Source organism: Microtus oregoni, unplaced genomic scaffold, assembly GCF_018167655.1.
Source record: "Microtus oregoni isolate MIOR12 unplaced genomic scaffold, Mior012 000048F_ref0000485, whole genome shotgun sequence".
NCBI classification, from domain to species: Eukaryota; Metazoa; Chordata; class Mammalia; order Rodentia; family Cricetidae; genus Microtus; species Microtus oregoni.
In genome coordinates, this window is record NW_024543222.1 from 5,016,118 (window position 1) to 5,039,064 (window position 22,947).

General features: G+C 48.0%; 1 protein-coding gene across 1 annotated transcript in view; it reads right to left on the reverse strand.

Annotated features, from left to right (window-relative positions):
* The window catches only part of Rab37 (RAB37, member RAS oncogene family), a 68,914-nt gene extending 55,541 nt beyond the window's left edge, over nt 1-13,373 (reverse strand). Inside the window, exon 1 of the mRNA XM_041636085.1 lies at nt 13,001-13,373. Coding sequence (XP_041492019.1) covers nt 13,001-13,072 — 72 coding nt within the window. The 5' untranslated portion in view covers nt 13,073-13,373. The remainder of the gene's footprint in view (nt 1-13,000) is intronic.
* Between the last annotated feature and the right edge of the window lie 9,574 nt (nt 13,374-22,947).

A 22,947-nucleotide genomic window follows, 5' to 3' on the forward strand; every position in this document is an offset into this window, starting at 1 on the left:
ATAATAGAAATGGGTAAATTTAAGATATAAGAGTTAGCTAGCATTATGCCTAAGTGATTGGCCATAGCAGTGTTTTAATTAATATAGTTTCTGTGTGGTTATTTTGGGTCTGGGCAGCCCTGAACGAACAAGCAGCCTGCTACTATAGTGACCCAACTGCCATGGGTGCTGAGAATCAAACTTGGGTTTTCTGGAACACCCTGATGTGCTCTTGACAGCTGAGCTGTTTCTCCAACTCCATACATTTATTTTCTGGGGACACAGTCTCACTACTTAGTCCTGGTTAACCTGGAATTTTCTTTGCAGAGACCAGCAGCAATGATTCTCCTGCCTCTACCTCCTGAGAGCTAGGATTATAGGTGGTGTACTATCATGCCTGGCTCTGAAATACTTTGTTTGAGTCAACAGTGACACAGGCCACCCTTTTCTTTGCTTCCGTTTTCCAAATGGCATACATTATATCGATGATAACAGCTCCTTCTAGTATAACAGGCCCCGCTATTCTCTAATAGCCATATTGAAGCATATGGCTAGTCGGTTGCCATGCCTGAATCAGATAGGGAGGCCATTGTCTTCTTCCTCAGTCCTGTCACGACCACTTACCCCATTTAACCTGTGTGAAGCCAGGCCACCTGCCCCCTTTAGGCATCGGCCTTCAATACCACACTTTCTGTTGCCCATGGCCCTATTCTGCAGCTAGACTGTCCCTTGCCAGGAAACACTCCTATGGACGCAGCTCTGCCTAGGGGAGGAGAACTGGCCACTCTTGTGCTGTCTGACCCCAAGCAGAAGATGACCACCGCCCACTGACTCGAGGCATATCTTGAGTGGTGTGAGGCCAACAGAGGGGGAAAGCATCCTTGGGAGCAGTCTGGATTCACTACAGAGGCAGACGCCCGCAGGAACAGCGATAGCATTTGCAGGGTGAAGTAGGAAGTAGCGTTTGCAGTGAGTTCCTTGGGTAAAAATTATTGAGGCTTTCAAGATGGCCACTGCCGAGCATTAAAATGAGCCCAGGCCCTGTAAAATAGAGGCAGGTCCCTGTGTGTTTGCACGAATGACGCACCCATGAAACCAGTCTTGTTTAGCAGGCCCTCGGCCTTACTTCCCACGCTTCATGTGGTGGCAAGCTGCTCAGGCCCTAAGCCCTCTTGGGTCCCTTCATTGCTGCCTGGGCTACACTTCCTGAGTGCTAATCCTCTGCCTCAAACCGACCTCTTCCTTGGCAGCTGGACCATCTGTTTCCATCAGGGAAATGTCTGTTCCAAGCCAGAGGGTAAGGTCCACCTTCTCAGCCCCGTTATTGAGTCGTTCCATTTATAGGGTCAGACTAGCGCATTCCTAAGACCGAGCGGTCACTAATGACCCAGGCCCTGTTATTCAGTGGTAAATGTTCCCACATGTGGACACCGACAGCCCAGCCTGGGCTGAATGGCAAAGAGTTCATTTCTTTTCCAGTTTCTGCTCATTACAGATTTAAAAACATTGAGACTCAGCCTCACCCAGGATTACCACAGGGGCATCTGTGGCTTTGAAATGGCTCACCCTTGGCTGCTAGCCCATCTCAAAAATCCCCCCTTTCCTATTCTCGTTTCTTCTCCCTCTCTTTGAGGCAAGGTTTCACTATGTAGTGCTGGCTGGTCTGGAGCTCGCTATGTAGATCAGTCTGGCATGGAACTCAGAGATTTGCCTGCTCTGTCTCCCAAGTGCTGGCATTAAAGGCCTAGGCCACCACACCAGCTGCCCCTCTCCCATTCTTGATCATTAGGGCTTCCGTGAAACACGAGGGTGACGTATAACTCGTGCTTAAGTGATTGGCCCCAGTGATTGGTTCAGTGATGGGCATGTGACTGTTTCAACCTCTACAATGACTGCTTCAGGGGTGAGCATGTGGCCATTTCAGTCTCCAGTGAGCCTCAGGTCTCAGTTGAATCTCGTTGCTGTGAAGTTAAGAAGATGTAGGGGCTTTTGATAATCTTACGACTTTATGAGGAACTACACACCTGTGAATTAAGGCAAGTCATAGCATAGCATCAAGAGAGGGGGAGGAGCAGGCAGTGGTGGTGCAGGGCTTGAGTTCAAGGTCAGCCTGGTGTCTACAGAGTGAATGCCAGGACAGCCAGGGCTACACAAAGAAACCTTGTCTTGAAAAACAAACAAAAAACAAAGAAAAAGAAAAGAAAAAGGAAGGAAGAGGGAAGGGGAGATTGGGGGAGTTAGAGGAGGAGGGGGAGAGAGGAGGGAGGGGAAGAGGAGAGAGGAAGACAAGAAGAGAGAGAGAGAGAGAGAGAGAGAGAGAGAGAGAGAGCGCCAAGCTAGCCTCATGCCAAGCTAGCAACATGAGGCTGATGGATTCTTTTCTTGCTTAAACCAGTCTGAGCTGGTCCCTAATTGGCAAGCAGAAGGGGTCCTGACCTCAAATGTTCCTCCTGGAGAGCCTGTATCACACCCGTACTGCACCCACTCCGCGGTCTGACTGATGTGGACTGGCTCTGCAAACGGTTGTAGGGCTATTTGAGTGGTATGACCAAGGACGGACAGTCGGCTAAGGGCCAAGGCGACACAAAAGGCTTAATGCCACCTTGCACGTAGTTCTCTTTGTGCCAGTGAGCTGCAGGGGAGGGTGTGGTGATGGAGGATGGTGCTCCGGTCAGCAGGGGACCTGATGGGGTGTCCGAGCTAGGGCATGGACAGAGCACCTGAGAGGGAAGACAGGACAGGCGTAGGGCAGGCAGTGCCGGAGACCCGTGGTGGATAAGGGGTGATGCTCGGGATTCCACCCGTGGTTTCTTGTGAGTCTGTGGTCCTGAACCATGCTGTTTGAAAGAGACCCATTCAGGGCCTGAAGGAGGGATCCTGGGGTTCACGCGGTCTTGGCTTCCATCGTTCCCAATCTTCTCTCCACAGGTTGAACTGTCGTGAAGAACCAGGGCCCTGGCATCTTTCAGTTTGGCAGGGACTTTCAGCTCAGATATTTGGGGATTCAGGGCGAGGTGCCTGCTTCATTTTAGCATGCTGGACTCTGGCTCAGCAAGCCCAGAGCACAGAACTTCGCTCCAGGAATATCTTGGATGCTTGATGAGATATGAACTGGAAGGGATCCTTGATCTGGGGCACTCAGAGTCATTCTGATCTTCAGGGGTGAGATCTTATCCTGGATCCATGGGGTTTTCCACTTATGTATTTATTATGTATTTATATGTGTGTATGCACATATACACGTCACATCGCACCAGTGGACGTCCGAGGACAACTTTCAGGACCCTGTTCTCTTTGTCTGCCATGCGTGTCCTGGAACTGAACTCAGGCCATCATACTTGGTGGCAAGCACCTTCACCCAGTGAACCATCTTGCCAGCCCAGACCTATGGCTTTACAGTCTCTGGAATTAGTCATCTAGTCAGGCCCTAGAGCTAGGCAGCTTCAGAGAGGAGCGCACATTTGGCCTTCCGCAAGAATTAAGGTATGAGGCTCCTGCCCTTGGCCCTTAAGGACCGTCACAGGAACCAGGATCTCTGTATCACATGGGCTGAAGCCGTGGGACCTGTGTCACCCCTCTGAGCTATTCTCTGACTTGCCAACTTGCTGGACTCAGCTTCCTTGGGGGTGGAAGGTGGTTCTTGATCCTGCAACTTTATTTGTTGAATCGATTTTCAAAATCCCCAACCAGAGTTGACAATACTGGGGGGGGGGGGGGCATCTGGAGTGACGGTTATGGTGGGTCTAAGGAAAGGGCCCCACCAGCTCTTCTTTTTCTCTGTCCTGGTTCCCAAGCCCTGGATCCCCAAGGCCTTCACACTGGCACTGGCTGAAAGGGAGGCAGAGCAGTGAGGTGACAGGGTCTGAGTATGACAGATGGAGATTTCTGGAAGGAAGCGTTCCTTCCTCCCACTTCCTCTGCTCCGGCGACCAGGGCATATCCAGGGCACTCTCCGGCTCTGAGGCAAGTGGTTCCTGAGGGGATGATGGGGGATGTAGATATGGGAAAGCCTGGACTGCCTGTCTGATTAAAGTCCCTCTCAGACACGGCTGATGGACGCAGAGGTCGGGTAGGGAGGAAGTCGAAGGTGTCACAGGGACTATAGATTAAAGCCAGCCCCATATAGGGCAGACAGTGGCTATATCTTATCAGACTGGCAGCTTTATATTCTGAATCCTGCAAACCCCCTTACCCTTAGCAAATGATCTTTTGATTATAATATGGCTTGGCATTACAGGAATATATGGTTTGGCATTACTGGGCCATATAGGAATCATGGTCTCAGTAAAACAAACCTGCCCAGAGAGACAGAGCAAAACTAACTCTACGGGGGCTCAGTAGGCAGAGAGCTTGCTTAGCAAGTATCAAAACCTGAGTTCGAATCCCCAGACCTACTCATGTGAATCTGGACACAGTAGCTCACATCTGTAATCTCAGTACTCCTACGGTGGGAATGGAGGTAGAGACAGGAGAATTCCTATGAGCTCTCCTGGTGTAGGCAGTGGGAACGGCAAAGAGATCCTGGCTCAAATGAGGCGGAATGTGAGGGCAGGCATCAGCGGATGTCCTCTGCCCTCCACCCGTGTGCCATGGCATACTCACACTCCCATGTGGGAGTATGAATACACATCACACACACACACACACACACACACACACACACACACACACACACTACATATGCAAACACACAAACAGGCAACAATGGACCTTATGGACCTGAAAAATATACATTGCCTACCCCATACCCCAAAGCAAATAGATGATCTTCTTGACAAAGCCCCTGTGCCCCCCTCCAGCTGTACCCCTCTGCACCCACACTCTTGCTTGTATTTAGGCTTAGACATCTTAACATCTGTAAAATGAGATCAAGCAGGGTGATTGTAGATTCCATTAGTTCTCAGATATAAACGCTCGGAGCAATCCCCACTCTGTGGAAGGGCCTGCCATGTAAGTGTCTGCCGTAATTATCAGCGTTTCTACAATACCAGCTGTGGCCTTCAGCATGGAACTCTATTTTTCCCCATCTGGTCCCCATTTTCCCAGCTATAATACCGAATTAATGATGACAGCTACCCAAAAGGTTTGTGGTAAGAAAGTGTCACTGCATAGATTAAAAAGATGTGAGCTGTAAATTGCTTCACAGATGAGCCATGTGTTTTTAAAAATCATTTTTAATAATAATTATGAGTTCTGCTAGGTCCCTCTTGACTATCGTACAGAAATTATTTGAACACTTCTGAGTTCAAAATTAATCAAACCAGTAAAGGGGACCCCACGAGGAGGAGGGAGAATACACGGACGGAGGTCTGCCACTGTGCCCGCTTTGCTTCTCTGATCCTTGAGAGCAGCGAGGCCCACTAGTCCCTGCCACCCCTGGGGCACTTCTGTGACCCAACAAATCTGCTTGTTTAAAAAACTCCCTGAATTGCCAGGGCGTGGCAAGGTGCAAAATTTAAACAGAGGGGCAAGGAAAAAGAGGAAGAGAAAGGTCTGCTTTTAAACGGCCCACAGGCACACACCTGTTGCCCTGGTTCTTGAGAAGCTGAGGCAGGAGAATAGTGAAGCCCTCCTAGGGCTACCTAGGGAAACCCTGTCTTTAAAACAACAAATATCCCCAGTCCCAAAATGGAACCAGGAAACTTCGAGAATACGCTCGTTATCACGGTCTATAGTTTATGAGAGAGGTGTGTATACAAGTATGTATGCTTGCATATTTGCACACGCATGTGTGTGTGTGTGTGTGTTTATGTGCGCACATGGTGACCTGGTTTTAGACACCTTAAAAGCACACCAGTTCTATTTGGTGAAGCCCAAATTGCTAAATCACACCCTTATGATCCTACGCAAATCCATCTACTGATAACTGAACATTCACGTAAGAGAGGAGGGCGTGGGGCTGGCTTCAGGAAAGAAGTAGGAGCTATTGTCGGGGAGAGCTCAGCAGCTGGCTGATTTGAATTTACCACGGAAGGCCTCACTGCCTCCAGGAGCGGCTGAGGGCTGGGCAGGTGCTGATGGGTGAGGTCACTTAGAGGCCAAGATTCTAGGTCTGCTGTTTGCTGCTGGCTTGGGGCTCTCTCACTCAGGATAGCCGATCTTCTCTGGTTGGTGGGAGAGAGGACGGCCCTGCGCTGGCCTCTGCTAGGGACCAGAGTCCCCAGACACTCCACAACTTAACAACAGTGCTATGATCTCTACAGTCACCTGCATCCCTGGAGATTTGTGTCTCTTGCTTGAGGCGGGTGAGGAAAGAGGCAAACAGCACGTAGGGATAAATTTAGCGCCTCTGCAAGGATCTAGCTCAACACTTGCCAGGCCTGGCCCTCACCTCTGCTTGTTTCCATCCAGCTAAAATGGAATTCAGCATGGCCGGAATTTTCCAAAAGCCTCTGACTTTCTCCTCCAGTAGCTTCCATTTAATACGGAATCATCTGCAGGGTCTTTTATGGAAAAAGTCTGAGATCCACTAGGTTCTCAAGAGTGCAGACACACATGCACATATGCCCTGTGCACACAGATACATGGCTACAGACATGCACAAACACACAGTATGCATCCATATCCACAGCCTTGAAAATGAAGGAAGTCACAGCCTTTTCCACAGGCCAGCTCACAAGAGCAAACATGTCCCAAACTGGTGAGTCTCAGCCATTTCTCAAAATACCCTGGGGACTCCAAATGAAAGGGGCTGGATTCTCAAAGGATGAAAGTCAGGGGCATTGGGAAAGCCACTAATGCTGGACCAGGTCACCATCATTTCCTGTTGAAATTATCCCAAGGAGCAAGCCATCGCCTCTCCCCAGGCCAGCTGCCTGCTCTGGGAAATGGGCAGGGCCAGTTCCTCAGCTCAGGGAGCCCCAGATGGCTCCAAATTGCCAGTGACGTAACCTGCACTTCCTTATTTACCTAGAGCCATCAGAGTGCACGCACGAGAGAGGAAATAGAGCAAATAAAGATCGGAGAGCCAGCAGCCGGCTTTCCTTGGTTTCCTAGCTTATTCTTGAGTCTAGGTCGAAAATCTGGCAAGAAGCGGAGCTGTTCCCTCCAGGCAAAAATAGTATCTATTCATTCACCCACAGAGCATGCATTTTCCTGTGGATTTGGGTCCTTTGACCACAACATCGTGTCCCATTTACATTGTTTAATTGACAAAGATGCCTTTGAGGGATAAAGAGTTTGTAGAGGAAAGCAGAATACTGGGTACCATCTTCCTCTGGTTTGTTTGTCTCTGCCTAGTCATCTGGGGTGGGAGTGGTTACAGGAAAGAGCAATCCTGCTTTAAGCAACTTTCCCTAGGTTTTATGAGTGACGGCTCAGGGCTGGGGGAAGACTGGTTGGGATTCCGTCTGTCTTAGATGCTGATTTCCATTTGTTCGAGACTCACTATATAGCCCAGGCTGGTGCTGGCTTAGAGAGTCCCCTGCCTCAGTCTTCTGAGTGCTAGGTTTACAGATGCTCACCACGGCAGCCAGTTTTAGACGTCAACTTTAATCAGACTGTCAAATGAAAGGGGACATTTCAAAGTGATGTCAGAAGTGACCATTTCTAACTGGGTGGTCTCGCTGCAGCTCTTGAGTCTTTTAAGGCACTTGAGACCATGTATACAACCTTAAAGCAAATTGTGTGTGTGTGTGTGTGTGTGTGTGTGTGTGTGTGTGTGCGCGCATGTGTGCATGTATGGTATGAGTGATGAGTGTGTGTGTGTGTGTGTGTGTGTGTGCGCGCGCATGCGTGCATGTATGGTATGAGTGATGAGTGTGTGTGTGTGTGTGTGTGTGTGTGTGTGTGTGTGTGCCGGGGTCTGATATTGAGTGTCTTCCTCTATCATGTTTTATTGTTGTTGAACCAGGAACACGCTGATTTGGCTAGACTCCACCGCCAGTAAGTCCCAAGGATCCTCCTTGTGGCTGCTTCCTCGGTGCTGAGATTACCGGCACACACGACTGTCTCTGGGTTGTATGTAGATGCTGGGGTTCAAACTCAGGTCCTCACACTTCACGGCAAGCGCTCTAAGTGCTGAGCTGTCTCCCAGCCCCGTACCCGTGTCTTATAGGTCCCAAGCCGTTGACGGAGGAAACTATTTTCTCTATGTCCTCCACAGTGCCCCAAAGTGTAGACCCTCGATATATGTTTGATGAATGAGTAGATGCGATGCGGGGATTAGTATGGGCTGTAATTCTCACAGAGCAGTGACAGGTGGAAGTGTGAAAGAGGACAGGGTGTGGCTGAGAGTCCCTGGGCCCCTTCACCATTCGCCCGAGGAGGTACCGCAGCAAACTCAGACGTGGCACCCTTTGCCCTTATTTCTCTGCTAATTTCATTCAACAAAGACCAAGCCTGGAACAGAAGAATGAGCAACCATGTCTTCTTGCTCTCCTTGTTTTTCTGACTTGCTGGGAGGAGGCTGGCTTTGGCTTAGTAATTCACTGCTTGACTCTCTTGGGACAAACCGAACATGAGTAAGCACTCAGTCAAGCTGAAGTCCCTGTGCCCTGCCTTGCTGACATCGGGGCCCAAAGTTCCACCCTTTCTGTGCTTAGAGCTCAAGGTCAGGGCAGGAACTACCGGCTTCCATTCAAGAGTTGCTTCTGGGGCCCTCCCTGCCATTGCTGCCCTGGATGGCTCTTGACATTGACCTGGTTGCTATACAGGACCAAAAGTTCTCTGAGAAAAGTCCAGCACCATTGTCCATATGTTTTAAATTATTGAGCTGCATCAAATATTCAGATGTGTGAGAACAATAGCAACTCCATTAAAAACCCCAGCATTTGGTGGATGAACTGAGTGCCTCCCAGTGGTTCCCGGCACCAGGCTCACACTTGTGTCTCCTAAGAGTGTCTGGTGCTCCTCTGGGCCAGGCCGCCACTCACGAGACTGAAGATCAAGTGGAAAGCCCAGTCCTAGAAGTGAACCTTCGTGGGGTTCAGCATGTCTCATGCCGCATCTCTCTGAGGAAAGAGACTTCCCATTAGGAAACCTGGACTGGAGGTTGGCAGAGAAGTCATATTTTCTGCACAGATGGTTCATATGAGCTGTTCCCATGGGATTGTGCTGTGGAGTGATGTGTGTGTGTGTGTGTGTGTGTGTGTGTGTGTGCGCGCGCGCGCATGTGTGCTTCTGAGTTTTGGAGTGTGAAACTGCTACTTTCTCACAAAGCATCATCTTAGGTGGGAACCAAATGTGGTACCCACTGAAATTACTTTGAAGCTTAAGATGTGTGTGTGTTTACAGCAATTGCCATTTATTGGATGCTTCTGATATTCCCGAGATTACACCTGTGCCTAGCATTCTGGTGTCCAATACCCACACTCAAAAAGCAGTAAGCCAGATAGTATTTCATAGCTTAGAGAAAAAGAAAGCTGAGTGGGTGGGTGGGGGTAAGGATAAAGAATAGTGATATACAAGTATTAAAATGTCACAACAAAACCCACGTGTTTGTATTCTAATTAAAACTAAATAAAAGTAAGAAAGGGAAGATAAGTCAGGCTTACAGATGTTGCTGAAAGTTACATTAGGGACAGAAGGAGCTCAGGCCAGGGTCTCTTCCCATCAAGTCACAGTGTCTCTTGTCTGGCGGGCTTCTAAACCGCCCTATGTCACTACCAAACATCAGAGGACACTTCTCTGTGGTTGATCTCTGGGAGGTAAAGAAAGAGAACCATGTTGCGGGAGGGCAGAGCATGGGACGGAGGGATTTCTGGGGAACTTGCGAGGTTCTGTTTCTTCATCTGGGAGCTGGAGCACAGGGGTGCTGCCTCCTTGGCAATCCATCAAGGAACACACCTGAGATTCAGGATCTTTACTATTTTCCTGTAAAAGGTTCATTTTAAAGACTCCTGACTAAGGGCCCATGGTGAAGATCACTGTTTGCTCTTCCAGAGGACCCAGGTTTGATTCAAAACCAAACCAAACCATCTAACCAAATTAACAAACAAAAACTTCTAACTGGGCATGGTGTCACGTGCCTAGAATCCCAGCACATGAATCATGAGATCAAGGTCAGCCTCTGCTACAAAGTGAGGTTAGGGTTAGCCTGGGATACATGAGATCTACATTGAAAAACTAAACAGAAACTGGCACAGTGAGTTTGAGGCCAACCTGGTCTATATAGTGAGCTCCAGGTCAGCTAGGGTTAAATAGTGAGACCCTGTCCCAAAAACTAAAAATAAAGCAGGGCTATGGAGATGGATTAGAGGACAAAGGGCTTGCCACACAAATCTGAAGACCCAAGTTTAAATCCTAAACATCTGCATCAAAGGTCAGGCATGGAGGTCTCTGCATGTAATCTCTCTCTGCACAAGGAAGTGAAAATGGGGATCCCAAGGGCTCACTGACCAGCCAGTCTCCCCAAATGCTGAGTTCCTGAGTCAGTGAGAGACACTGACTCAAAAAAATAAGGTGAGACACGATAGAAGACCCTTGACACCACCCTCTGGTCTCCATACACATAGCTCAGGTACTCAAACATACAGGTGCACACCATATACACACACATCAAATCCTAGCCACTAATGCTGTATAGGAGATGTGCCTCTCACAGCCAATACTGGCTAATGAATCTACTTGGACTCTAGAATAATGCAAGGTTTTTTGTTTGTTTGTTTGTTTGTTTTTTTGTTTTTTTTTTAGAGGCACTGTTTCTCTGTGTAGCTTTGGAGCCTGTCCTGGAACTCACTCTGTAGACAGGCTGGCCTTGAACTCAAAGAGATTTGCCTGCCTCTGCCTCCCAAGTACTGGGATTAAAGGCATGCACCATCACTGCCTGTTTTTGTTTGTTTGTTTTTTTAGATACTCCAATGTCAATACCCTGACTGTTTACAACTCTAAGAGGAGATTGTCAGCACCATTGGGGAGGTTTCCTCACACACACACACGCATACACAGACATGCACACACAAACGTGCGCACACACACACACAGGTCACTGTATTGAGTTCCATGGAGAGTTCAAAGTGAGCTCCTGTCAATATTGAGAAGACCAGGTATCCACCGTAGTAAGGGGACACTTGTTTTCAGGCAAAGTGGGACCTGTTAGAATAAGATCGCTCTTCCTCTGGTGATCAATAAGCCCAAAGGAAGCGAAGGCTTTTGTGTGTAGATGAGAGAAGCAGGGAAGACGGCATCTAATCAATAATTTGAAAACTCTGACTTCCCTATCTTAAAGCTTTCAAAAATGAATATTTATATCTTTATATCATGGTTTAAAAATAGAGCGACTCTTGGGCTGGAGAGATGGTTCATTGGTTAAGAGCACTGGCTGCTCTTCCAGAGGACCCTGGTCCTGTTTCCAGTGCCCACGTGATGGTTTGTTAATGCTTGTAACTCCAGGTCTGTGGTATCTGACGCCCTCTTCTGGTCTCTGCCAGCACTGTATGCACATGGCACATGGACTTGCGTAGGCGAAACACCCGTACACATAAAATAAAAACGAATCAGTCTTTTATAAATTTTAGAGAGACCTGTATAATTATTATGTTTTGCCACTAAGCTGGGTTTGTCACTGGCTTGTTGGTAAGGTTCCTTGTTTCCATATGCTTTACAGAGGACTACATTCACAGTCTCTGAGAACACAGTCCTGGAAGGTTCTAAGAACTCCCAGACTTCTCCTTCTCTGGAGGTCTGGAGGAAAAGAGCACCCAGGTTTCTCAAACCCGTGCACCTGCGCCACTCACTAGTGGATTTTCTGTTATTCGGATCAGAAATAGCCAGCAGGGCACAAAACATGCTTCGGAAACTTAGATGCCCTTGTTTGCTCCCCTGGGGTCTTGTTAAAATGCAGAATCATCCAGCAGGTCTGAGATACTACTTTCTAATGGGCTCCCAGGTCACACTCGCGTTGCTGGCCCCTGGGACCACAGGTCACACTCGCGTTGCCGGCCCCTGGGACCACAGGTCACACTTGCGTTGCCGGCCCCTGGGACCACAGGTCACACTCGCGTTGCCGGCCCCTGGGACCACAGGTCACACTCGCGTTGCCGGCCCCTGGGACCACAGGTCACACTCGCGTTGCCGGCCCCTGGGACCACAGGTCACACTCGCGTTGCCGGCCCCTGGGACCACAGGTCACACTCGCGTTGCCGGCCCCTGGGACCACAGGTCACACTCGCGTTGCCGGCCCCTAGGACCACAGGTCACACTCGCGATGCCGGCCCCTGGGACCACAGGTCACACTCGTATTGCTGGCCCCTAGAACCACACTCTGCTGAGAGGTTCTGCGGGGATGCAGTGAACACAAGACTCGACTTGGACTCACAATCCTTGGCTTTTAGTTAATTTGCCTCTCTGTACCTTTTTAAAATGGAGGACAAATAGGGTTATTTAAAGACTTGCATCTATAGACCTCTTGGAGGGGGTGGGGGTTCATCACTTTGAGTACAACAATTTGTCTGCAATTTGAACACCAATCTCACCGTCTCTCTGTCTCTACACACACACACACACACACACACACACACACACACACACACACACGGGCTTACTACATAGCCAAGATTGACCTGGAACTTCCTACATAGCCCAAGTTGGCCTTGAACTCACAATTCCCAACTTGCACCATCTGCCTCCTGCAAGTACTAGGATCACAGGTGTTGCACCTACACGCCCAGCTACAGATCACAGCAAAGGATATTTCAACCAGGTGAACTACTGCTCCCAGCTTATGTGGAGCTGGAGATTGACAGAGAAGCTGGGAGAAGAAGTGCAGTCTCCCACAAGGCTTAGGGAAAGCTCAGATGCCTGTGCACAGGCCAAATGGCTGAAGAAAGAGATGGGTGTGTGGGGAGGAGAGGGTTAACTGAACGAGTGAATGCGGCACCCCATAACTGGGGCCTCCGGAGGCGTCCCCTCCCCCAGTGTGCACGTATCTATCTCTCTTTTGAACATCAAACAGGATCACACAGAAAGGCTTTGCCCAGGATCACAGATACTCGCTAGTTTCTTGTTTAAGTCCCAAAGCCAAAGTCAGGGGATCAGAGAGAACTTCCGGCGTTGAGGTGGGTGCCCCGGGGGAGAGTTTTACCTTGTGTAGGACATGCTCGCTGAAGTGAGGGCCAGCTCCGCCCTGGTAGGAGTCGGGTCTCTGCAGATCCATGTCCAGCTAGCTCAGAGCCAACAGCTCCCAGCTCTCCCAGGTCTCTGCGTCAGCGCTCCCAGCTGCTCGGCCCGGAGCTCTGCCGGGCGCGGCAGGCTCTGGTCCAAGCACCCCGGGGGGCCCGGCCGCATCCGTGATCAGCACTGGACAGTTCCTAAGGCGACCTAGAGGGTACCGACTAAAAATCGGTTTCCTAGATCCCAAAGGTTCAGAGTTCAGCAGGAGAATCGCCGTGGTGCATCGGGGACCAGAGTTCTGAGGTACTCGCAGCCCGGGATTACCTGTCTTGTGACTCCAAGATGCTGAGAGCGACGCAAGATTTTGAGGCTAGCTGAGGTATATGTGCGCATCGCATTAGGGAGAATCAGCTGCACTGCTGCGTCCTCCCGGCGGCGGTGCGGTCCAAAGCTCAGGGTTCCCCATCCTCAGTGACCCAGCATCTCCCTTAATGGCTCAGCTCAGCTCTCCTCTCCTTCGGTGCTGGCTCCGCTTTTCTTTTGGTCCCTAGACAGTTCCCTTCAGGAGATAAATAACTGGTCCTAGTCAGAGGCTGGTAGGGTCTGATAGAAGAAAGTGGGGGCTGAGGTCTTTAGATAAGCATACAGACCCTTTCAAGAAATACGACCCCAAAGTTAAGAACGGTTGACTCAGAAGAGGCGGGATGGTAAGAGTACAGGACTCAGAATTCTGACTTCAACTTTGAAAGTCGTAACATTGGACTAAGTTGTAACAACTTAATCTTTCCTAAGAGGGCAGGGGGCTTGCTGGAGCTATAGCTCAGTGGTAGTGTTTGCTTAATTTGTGCTAGGTCTAGAGTTCTGATCCCCAGACTGCAAAATAAATATGTAGAGATTATTTTAATGCCTGCCTTATGGTGTTGTTATGAATTTTTTAAAGACTTATTTTGCTGAGCGTGGTGGCACATGCCTTTAATCCCAGTAGTCAGAAGGCAGGGGTAGAGGTGGGCAGAGTTTTGTGAGGTCAAAGCCAGCCTGGTCTACATAGTGAGTTCCAGGTCAGCCTGGGTTATATGAGATCATGTCTCAAAAACACAATCCTTCTAAAATATTTATTTTATTTTAATTTATATGCATGCTTTGATGTATGTATATGCACACAGGTGGAGTTGCCCATGGAAGTCAGAAGAGGGTGTTTGATCCCCCAGACTTGTAGGTAGTTGTGAGATGCTGGGTATGGGAATTGAACTCCAGTCCTCTGCAAGAGCAGCAAGCATTCTTAACTGCCGGGCCATCTCTCCAGCCCCAGTTCTGAAGAGTTAGCAAGTTAATTCATGTGCCTGGAACATTGCCTGGAATATACTCATATCTCAGTAAATGCAGGTAATATACTCTCTAGGTTGGCAGATAGAGAGTATATTACCTGCCTCTAAACACTGCAGGCGTTCCCTGCTAGCGCATTTGATCATGAGTGTTTCATTCCGTCTGAGGATAAACCCTCCGGCGTTCATCTGAGGAAATCGGAATAGATCCTAGGTTGACAAGCACCGTCCAAAGTATTTAAAATATGGTGTCTCTCTCTCCTGCTCTCACTCTTTCTCACGAGATGGTTGCTGAAGCTATTCTAGTCCCTGTGTGAAGGCTACTTCTCCCTCCCTCAGCCTTTCAAGACCTTTTTGTCCTTTGGTGCCTTTTGAAAATGATGCAACTTGATGTAGGGTTGCATTATTATTCTGGGAGCATGGAGAGTTGGCTTGGTGATTAAGCATGCAAAGGCTCTTTTGGAGGACTATAGTTTGATTCCCAGCACCGGAGTAGGGAGGTCACAACCTCCTGTGACTCCAGCTCTGGAGGAAACTGATGCCCTCTTCTGACTGCCAGGGGCACTGCACTCATATCCATACAGACTTACACATAACTAAACATAATAAAATAAACTCCTTTTTACATTTAAAATAGATATTGAAAACATTCCATTTGATATTTAAGATCTGTGGTTTGGTTTCTGTAGCCGCTTTTGGAAAATTCTCAGTAAGCAGGACTCCCCAGATTTCTTCTGTTTTGTTTCCTCTTTATTCTTCCGGCGTTCGAGTCACATGCGTGCTATAGCTTTGGAAATTATCACACAGTTCTTGGTTTTCTATTACTTTTCTTTTCCTCTTTGTGTTTTCATTGCAGGGGTGGGGGAACAACGCCTTGCCCATTAGGCAATTGGGGCATCTGTGTTTTCATGTGGGGTTTTCAACTAATCTGTCTCCGGGCTGACTGTTCCCTTCTTCAGGCATGTCCAGTCCACTGCTAAGCCCATTAAGGTCACTGCTGTTATACTTTTAGAAAATACTTTAAAATTTTATGTGTAGCTAGATGGTGGTGGTACACTCAGGAGGCAGAGGAAGAGGGATCTCTGTGAGTTCAAGGCCAGCCTGGTCTACAGAGCAAGTTTCAGAATAATCAAGGATATACAGAGAAATCCATCTACAAAAAACAAACAAAAAAAAAACCCCCCACAAAAACAACAACGACAACAAATAAAAGTAAATAATGTGTGTGCCTGCATAGGTTTATGTGAATTACATGCATACAGGAGCCCATGAAGGCCAGAAGGTATCAGATTCCCTGGAGCTGGATTTTCAGGTGGTTATGAGCCATCATGTGGGTGCTAGGAATGGAGCCAGGTCCTCTGCAAGAGCAGTCAGTGCTCTTAACCTTTAAGCCATCTCTCCAGCCTCTCCGTCATACTTAACACTCTTTCAGCTTGGACCACCCACACATTGTTGCTTGCTGCTCACTTTACTAACAGCGACCCTGTGTTCATTATCAAGCTATCTTAAGTAAATCTAGAAACACTAAAACCCTTCCAGCATTTTTTTTCCCCTCTTGACATTGGGCTTCCCTAGTCACTCACCGAGAATGAGCCTATGTCTCACAGTCCTTCCTGCTGTACCCACCATTGTTATAGTAGAGTCTTGCTAGTTCATCGACGGTGGGGGAGTCCTCTGGTGCAATCAGCCTGTGGGTGTGCATTGCTGGCTTGTGGCAGCCACACTCACGCTGGTCCACGTCCAGTCTCTAGTCTGTGGGTGTGCATGCATTGCTGGCTTGTGGCAGCCACACTCATGCCGGTTCATATCCAGTCTCTAGGGCTTTCTCGACAGCAGCAGGTAAGCTTCCCCACCAGGCTGTGGCTCCTGCTCCATGGGGACAGATCTTAGCTGTAGCTTTTTTAGTTCACTGCCTTCTGCAGATTCCAGGGCAACCCTGCAAACCCAACTGCCTGATGGGCCAAGATATATTATTGATTTTCAGTTTGGCCAGCTTTTTCTTGATGCTCATCTGGGAATGATGGTTCCTGGCTTTTTCTTTGGGGGGGGGCAAATATTTACAATCTTCAGCCTCTGCTTTTGAGTTTTCTTGGAAACTTTCAAAATTAAAATGATAGTTTTCAAAGACAAGCTATTCTTTAGGTCTCTCTATTTGGGTTGGTCTCCTTTTGAGGGTTGAGGCCATTCCAGCACTAAGCACTGTTACCCTCCCATGGATTTATCTTGCTGGCCTTAGGTTTGTTCATTTTATTTGTATTTTTGTTGTTTGATTTGGGTCTTTCTTTCCCCCCTTTTTTTCCTTTTTAGACAAGGATTTTCTATGTAGCCTAGGCTGGCCTCCAATTCATGATCCTCCTGCCTCAGTCCTTTGAATATTGGGACTATGGGTGTGGCCTCACTATTTTTGTTCATTTCATATCACATATCCACACCCATTCTCTTTGCCCCTTTCCTCCTCATTCTGGAATGCCCCAACTTGGGGAGGAAAGTATTTATTTCATCTTGCCATTCCATCAGCAGCAGAAGTCAAGGCAGGAGTTTGGGCGCAGGAACCCAAGCAGAGACGATGGAAGAGCAGTGTTTATTAGCTTGCTTCCCTTGGCGTGTTACCTTTCTTATATAGCTCAGGACCACCTGTCCTGGAATGACATCACCCACAGTGGGCTGGGACTTTCTACATCAATCAGCAATAAAGAAAATGCCCCTATACACTTGCCCTAGAGGTCAGTTTGATGGCGAGAACTCCTCAGTTGAGATGCCTTCTTCCTGGGCGTGGCTAAGTGTATTAGTAAGGGTTCTCTAAAATAACAGAGCTGGTAGAATGAATATCTGTTTAAAGGGATTTTATTAGATTGCCTCACAGCCTGTTGCCTGGGTAGCCCAACAATGACTGTTTCCCATCAAAGAGGCTGAGCATCATTGGTCCCTCAGTCCATGAGGCTGGCCGTCTCAGCAGTCCCAGTCTGGTGCTGAAGGCGTGGAGGATTCTGGGGAGCTGCTGGTCTGCAGTCTGCATTTGAATCCTGAAGATGTTGGTTCTAATAGGAAAGGAACTAGGTAGCAATATGATAGACGGATTTGCCAGCAAGAGTGAGGGTGAGCAGGCAGAAAGCGAAACTTCCTTCTTCCAGGTCCTTTTATCTGGGCAGAAGGTGCTGCCCACATTTAGGGTGGTGTGTCTTGCTTCAAACAAGCTGTTAAGAAAATTCTTCACAGGAGTGTCTTCCAAAGCTTGCGTTTTAGTTGATTCCAGATGCAATCAAGCTGACAAGCAAGATCAAACATCACAGAGGTTTGTGCCAAATGGTTCTTCTCAAAGTTCTTTCCTTTAGTCCTCGACTTTGAAGTGAGTGCTGAGTCTGTACTCAGTCCTCCTGAGTGTGTGCATGTCTGTCTGAGAATCTTTACATACTATAGTGTGTGTGTGTGTGTGTGTGTGTGTGTGTGTGATGTGTGTTCACTGTGGTGCACACATGGAAACTTGAGAGCTGGTTCTCTTTCTGCCATATGGGTTCTAGGGATCAAACTCAAGTTCGATGGCAAGCACCTTTACCCCATGAGCCACCTCGTTGTTCCCCCATTTTTTGCTTTCTTAATGATAGTTCAGATTTCCTTTTTTTTTTAAGATTTATTTATTTTGTATAGTGTTATGTCTGCATGTATGCCTGCAAGCCAGAAGAGGGCACCAAATCTCATTACAGATGGTTATGAGCCATCATGTAGCTGCTGGGAATTGAACTCAGGACCTCTGGAAGAGCAGCCAGTGCTCTTATCCACTGAGACATCTCTCCAGCCTGGACAGTTCACATTTCTTGAGTTTCCAAGGTGTAAGGTGAAACATTAGCACCCCATCCTTCCTTTCATCTCTTCTGCCATTTCCTCCCCAACTTCTATCAATAGACCTAATTATGGAAAATCATTGATTTTAGAATTATTTTATATTTGCAGAGGAATTGCAAAGATGTTACAGAGAGGTTTTAATTCTCCATGCCCCGTGTTCCTCATTATTAGCACCTTGGGAGGCCTTGCTCACGACATGGCACCAATATTGTTACGTTGTAATTCATGTCCACACTTTATTTGGATGTATTTAACTTTTACCTAACATCCTCATGCTGTGCCAGGATTCTATATTTATTCTTAATTTTTTTCCAATTTGTTTATTTTATTTTATGTGTATGAATGTTTTGTCTCCATTTGTGGCTGTGCACCACATGTATGCCCGGTGCCCTCAGAGGTCAGAAGAGAGTTTGATCCCCTGGAACTAGAGTTAATGATGACCGTGTGGGTGCTGGGAACTGAACCCCGGACCTCTGCAAGATCAGCCACTCCTTTTCCGGCTGATCTATCACTTCAGCCCCCCACATTTATTTTTTTAAGTGATAGAGTTAGGGTGTTAAAAAGAGTAGAAAACACTCCTGAGGGTAGAAGTAGGCAACTGAGCTGCAAAAAGACAGATGTTCAAACAGCCCATTGTATTATTTACTTCAGGGGGTGCTTTTAAAATTTTGATCCTATAGTTTTCTGAAAGCTCATATTTATATATTGAATTCTGTGCCTTTTTTTATCCATATGCTGGGTAAACAGGAGACCTTTTCAATTTGAAGATGTCTTTCCCTCAGTTTGAAGATAAAGCATCCCCCATAGGCTCATATGTTTGAATATTTGGTTCCTAGGTAGTGATACCATTTTGGAAGGTTCTGGAACTTTTAAGAGGTGGACCCTTTCTGGATGAAGTAGATCACCAGGAGCACACCATAAGGTTTTTATGGCCCAGCCTTGCTTCCTGCTGCTCTCTGCTTCCTATTCCACCAGAATATGGGGAGTCCTGGCTACACATGTAGTCACAAGTCAACATGCCTTCCCTCTATGGTAGACTATATCCTTTTAAACCATGAGCCCAACAAGCCCTTTCTCCCTGGAGTTGCTTCTTGACAGAGGAGGAACCAAGAGACCCCTCTGTCTAAGAAATTCTTGAGTAAAAGTCATTTACTGCCTCTTAGTGATTGCTACCATTTTCTGAGGTTCTCACATGTTGGAAGCTGTGTCTCTTGGACCTGCTCCCTTTCTTACCTGTGTCAGTCACTTCTGCAGTGCCCTGACAAAATGTTCTCCACAGCAGCTTGAGGAGGGAAGGTTGCTTGACTCAGTGTTTCAGAGATCTTTGGTCCTTGGCTTAATTGGTCTTGGAGCTGTGGGAAGGCAGAGTATCATGGCGGGAACGTGTGGACTCAGTTTATATATATATATATATATATATATATATATATATATATATATAAAAGAACAGGGAAGGTGTTGACAGAGGTTTCTGTCCCACCCGGTCCTGCAGTTTGTTCAGCCCCAAAGAAACACACAAAGGTTTACATTAATTATAAACTGATTGGCTTATTAGCTCAGGCTTTCTTATGAATTTTTATATCTTACAGTAACCCATAATTCTTGTCTGTGTTAGTCATGTGGCTTGTTACCTTTTATCAGCAAGGTATTCTCATCTTGTTTCCTCTGCAGACCGAGTCTTTTTTCAGAATTTTCCAGGTCTGGTTCCCCCCCTCCCCTCTACTTTCTGCCTGGCTACTGGCCAATCAGCATTTTATTAAACCAGTACAACTGACAAAACTTTAGAGGATATAAGGCTATTGTCCCACAGCAGGAAGGAGCTTGGGATCAGCCATGATTTCCAGAATCAGAGATGTGATGATCTACTTCCTCTAGCCAAGCTCTACCCCAGCCTCCACAGACACACAAGCACACAAACGTGTACACATGAATATACCACACACACAGATACACATACACACAGAGACACACACACAATCACATAGAGACACATGCACAACCACACACACAGACACACAAACACACACTCACATGCACACAGACACACACACCAAGCTTACAGAATTAGCTGGAATTTGAACCCACCGATAACCAGAGTACTCTTTTGATCTTGAAATTTTAAACAGGATCTAATGGAGAGATTATGTGAGGCTGGCAAACTGCTGAGTCCAATGGGCAAGGTTTATGGAAAACTCCCACAATAAACTGCATGAGGCTTTAATATTGAAGAGACCTGGAGGTGGGAGGTGGGAGGTGGGATGGCTTTCCAGGCTCAAAGTCACAGCAGTGTTTCTTCCTCCTGGAAGGGCTTGCCCAGGCCCCGTGGCTGAGTTCCAAGATAGTGAGGACTGCACTGTAGGGGGCAGCCCTCCGCAGCCTGCCCTCCCTGGGTGGGAATGGAGGTGATGGGTTATGTTGACCCAGAGAAAACAATGGTGCTGACTCCTTCCTGGGAGCTTCAAGAGGCTCATTCTTCATCTCTTCCTCATCCTTAGCCAGACCTGTGCGAGTGCTTGGGTACATAGTCAAAAGAGCCACAGTCCCTGTCTTCCACAAGCTGGCATTGTGCTAGGCGTGACTGACAGGTACAGCTACTCATTCCACGTGACCAGGGCCACCCGGGCACATGAAGGAGCTGGTATAGTGTAAGCGCTACAGTTCGAATGCTGGACCCAGCAGGCGTGGGTCCCCACCTTGACCCTGACATTTATCGTCTGTGTGACTTGGTCTGCTCTTTCACGCTGCCGTCACGTGGCTCTTTTACGAGGTTGTGAAAATTAGATGAGGGTGCATAGAAGCACTTAGCCCGTGTCTGGCCCATTGTGTGTGTGCTCCATCTGTGACGCGGAACAACATAGGCTGCACGTGCCAGAAGTCTGGAGGCGGGGCGAACACCTTGCCCTGCCTGGAGCCAGGAGGTGGGTGCGAGCTGGCTCCCGGGGGACATGACCACTTAGCATCTGTCTTCCTCCCAAATGAGCCAGATGTGGCACACATCTGTAATCCTGGCACTTAGGGGGTAACGTGGGGGTGATCATGAGTTTAATGTCAGCCTGGGCTGTATAGTGAGAAGCCCTGTCTCAAAGGGGAAAGGGAGGGGGAGGGGAGGGACAGAGGTGGGGGAGGCCACCTAGGTAACTTTTCAGCACACAGGCTGCCACATGGTGGTCCTTTGTCCTCCTTTAGCAGACGCTTTTGGGGAAATGACGGATGAATAATGAATGAACCATGTCAGGCTCTTTTGCCTGTTTAATTGATCTAAATTCATCTCACCCAGTAACCACCTGATAAAGGGTACCATTCCCAGCCCAGAGCTGTCACAGTGAGACTTGGAGACAGTGAGCGCCATCAAGTTCACGCAAATGGTGGACAGAAGGAAGGCGCTCTCCAGACACGCTGACCCCGGGCTGAGCGGCCCCCCACCATCCTGCTATTTTCTTCGTAAAGAATCACAAATCACACCCGGTTCAGACTATGAAAATTGATCCAGAGCTCTTAGCTCCGTGGTTGGAAAAAATCCCCCCTCCGCGCGCCCCGTACAGGTACTTTTTCGGCTCTTTATTCCATTGTTCCCTGCTGCTTGGTTAGGGTCGGGAGACTCAAGAGCTAAGAGGACTCACCCCCTCCAGAGGGGTACGGGAAGCGTCTAATGACTCCGTCACAAATCACATGTACTCCAGCACCCTGACCATGAATGCAACCCCACGACTGGGACTCTAGGAGCTCGTGGTCCTTCGAGGATCGTAAGCCTCTCCCAGGGAGAAGCTGGATTTAAGGAGGTTTCTCTACAAAGTGTGAAGCGTTCTGTGACTCACTGCTGCCTCCTTGTGGACATTTGTCTTCAACAGCGACTTCAACATTGAGAAGGGTTAAACTCACTGTCCCTGACAGATGGGGATTCCTCTGATATTCAGAGCACACTAGACAGATAGAGTCAAAGTTCACTTGCAGCTGTAAGCCATCCTTCCTGCTCTGTTCCTTCACTGTGTGGTGACGCCTTTCTTCTACGTGAGAAATGTACCCCGAGGAAAGAGCCGGGTACAAGGACGCATTTCCTGAGTACAATCCATTCCACAGTACAGCGACTAAAGTTTATGATGGGACTAATTGAGTCCAGGTCTTCAGCTGCTCTTCCCTGCTAGAGCCTTCTAGTTGAAGTTACTAGAAGCTGTGCCTAGTTTAGAGGATCCGAGGATGGGATTTTCACCTGTTGGCCATTGACTGCAGGGTATTTAAGCCTCCATGGTTCTATTAAAAAGGGCTTTGGTACCAGCGATTGGAGGTCTGTGTGTCGGTCTGTCTCTGCGTGTGTTTCCTCAACCTCCAGCCCCTTGCCCGAAGCTCGCGAACTGGGTTCTAGCGCATAGAGCGCAGACGGGGGCCGAGGTGTGCGGCAAGTTTACAGTAATGCTTCATGTCGGAACGTTTAGGGCTGGAGAGGTGACTCAGCAGTTAATAGTGCGTACTCTCCTCACAAAGTCCCAGCTCCCAGCGTCTGTAAGTCCAGTTCCAGACGGATCTGACGCCTCTGGCATCTTCTGGCACCTGCACTCCTGTGCACATCCCCCAAACATATATACATAATTAAAAATAAAGCACACCTCAAAAACTTCTTGCCACAAAGAATTCCAGGTGGCAGAGTTCGTAATTTCACAATGTGTACAGCAAATATCATCACACCACATTGCTCTCTATAAATGTACCAATTAATATTTCTCAATTAAAAATAAATCAGAATCAGAAATACATCTCAGCA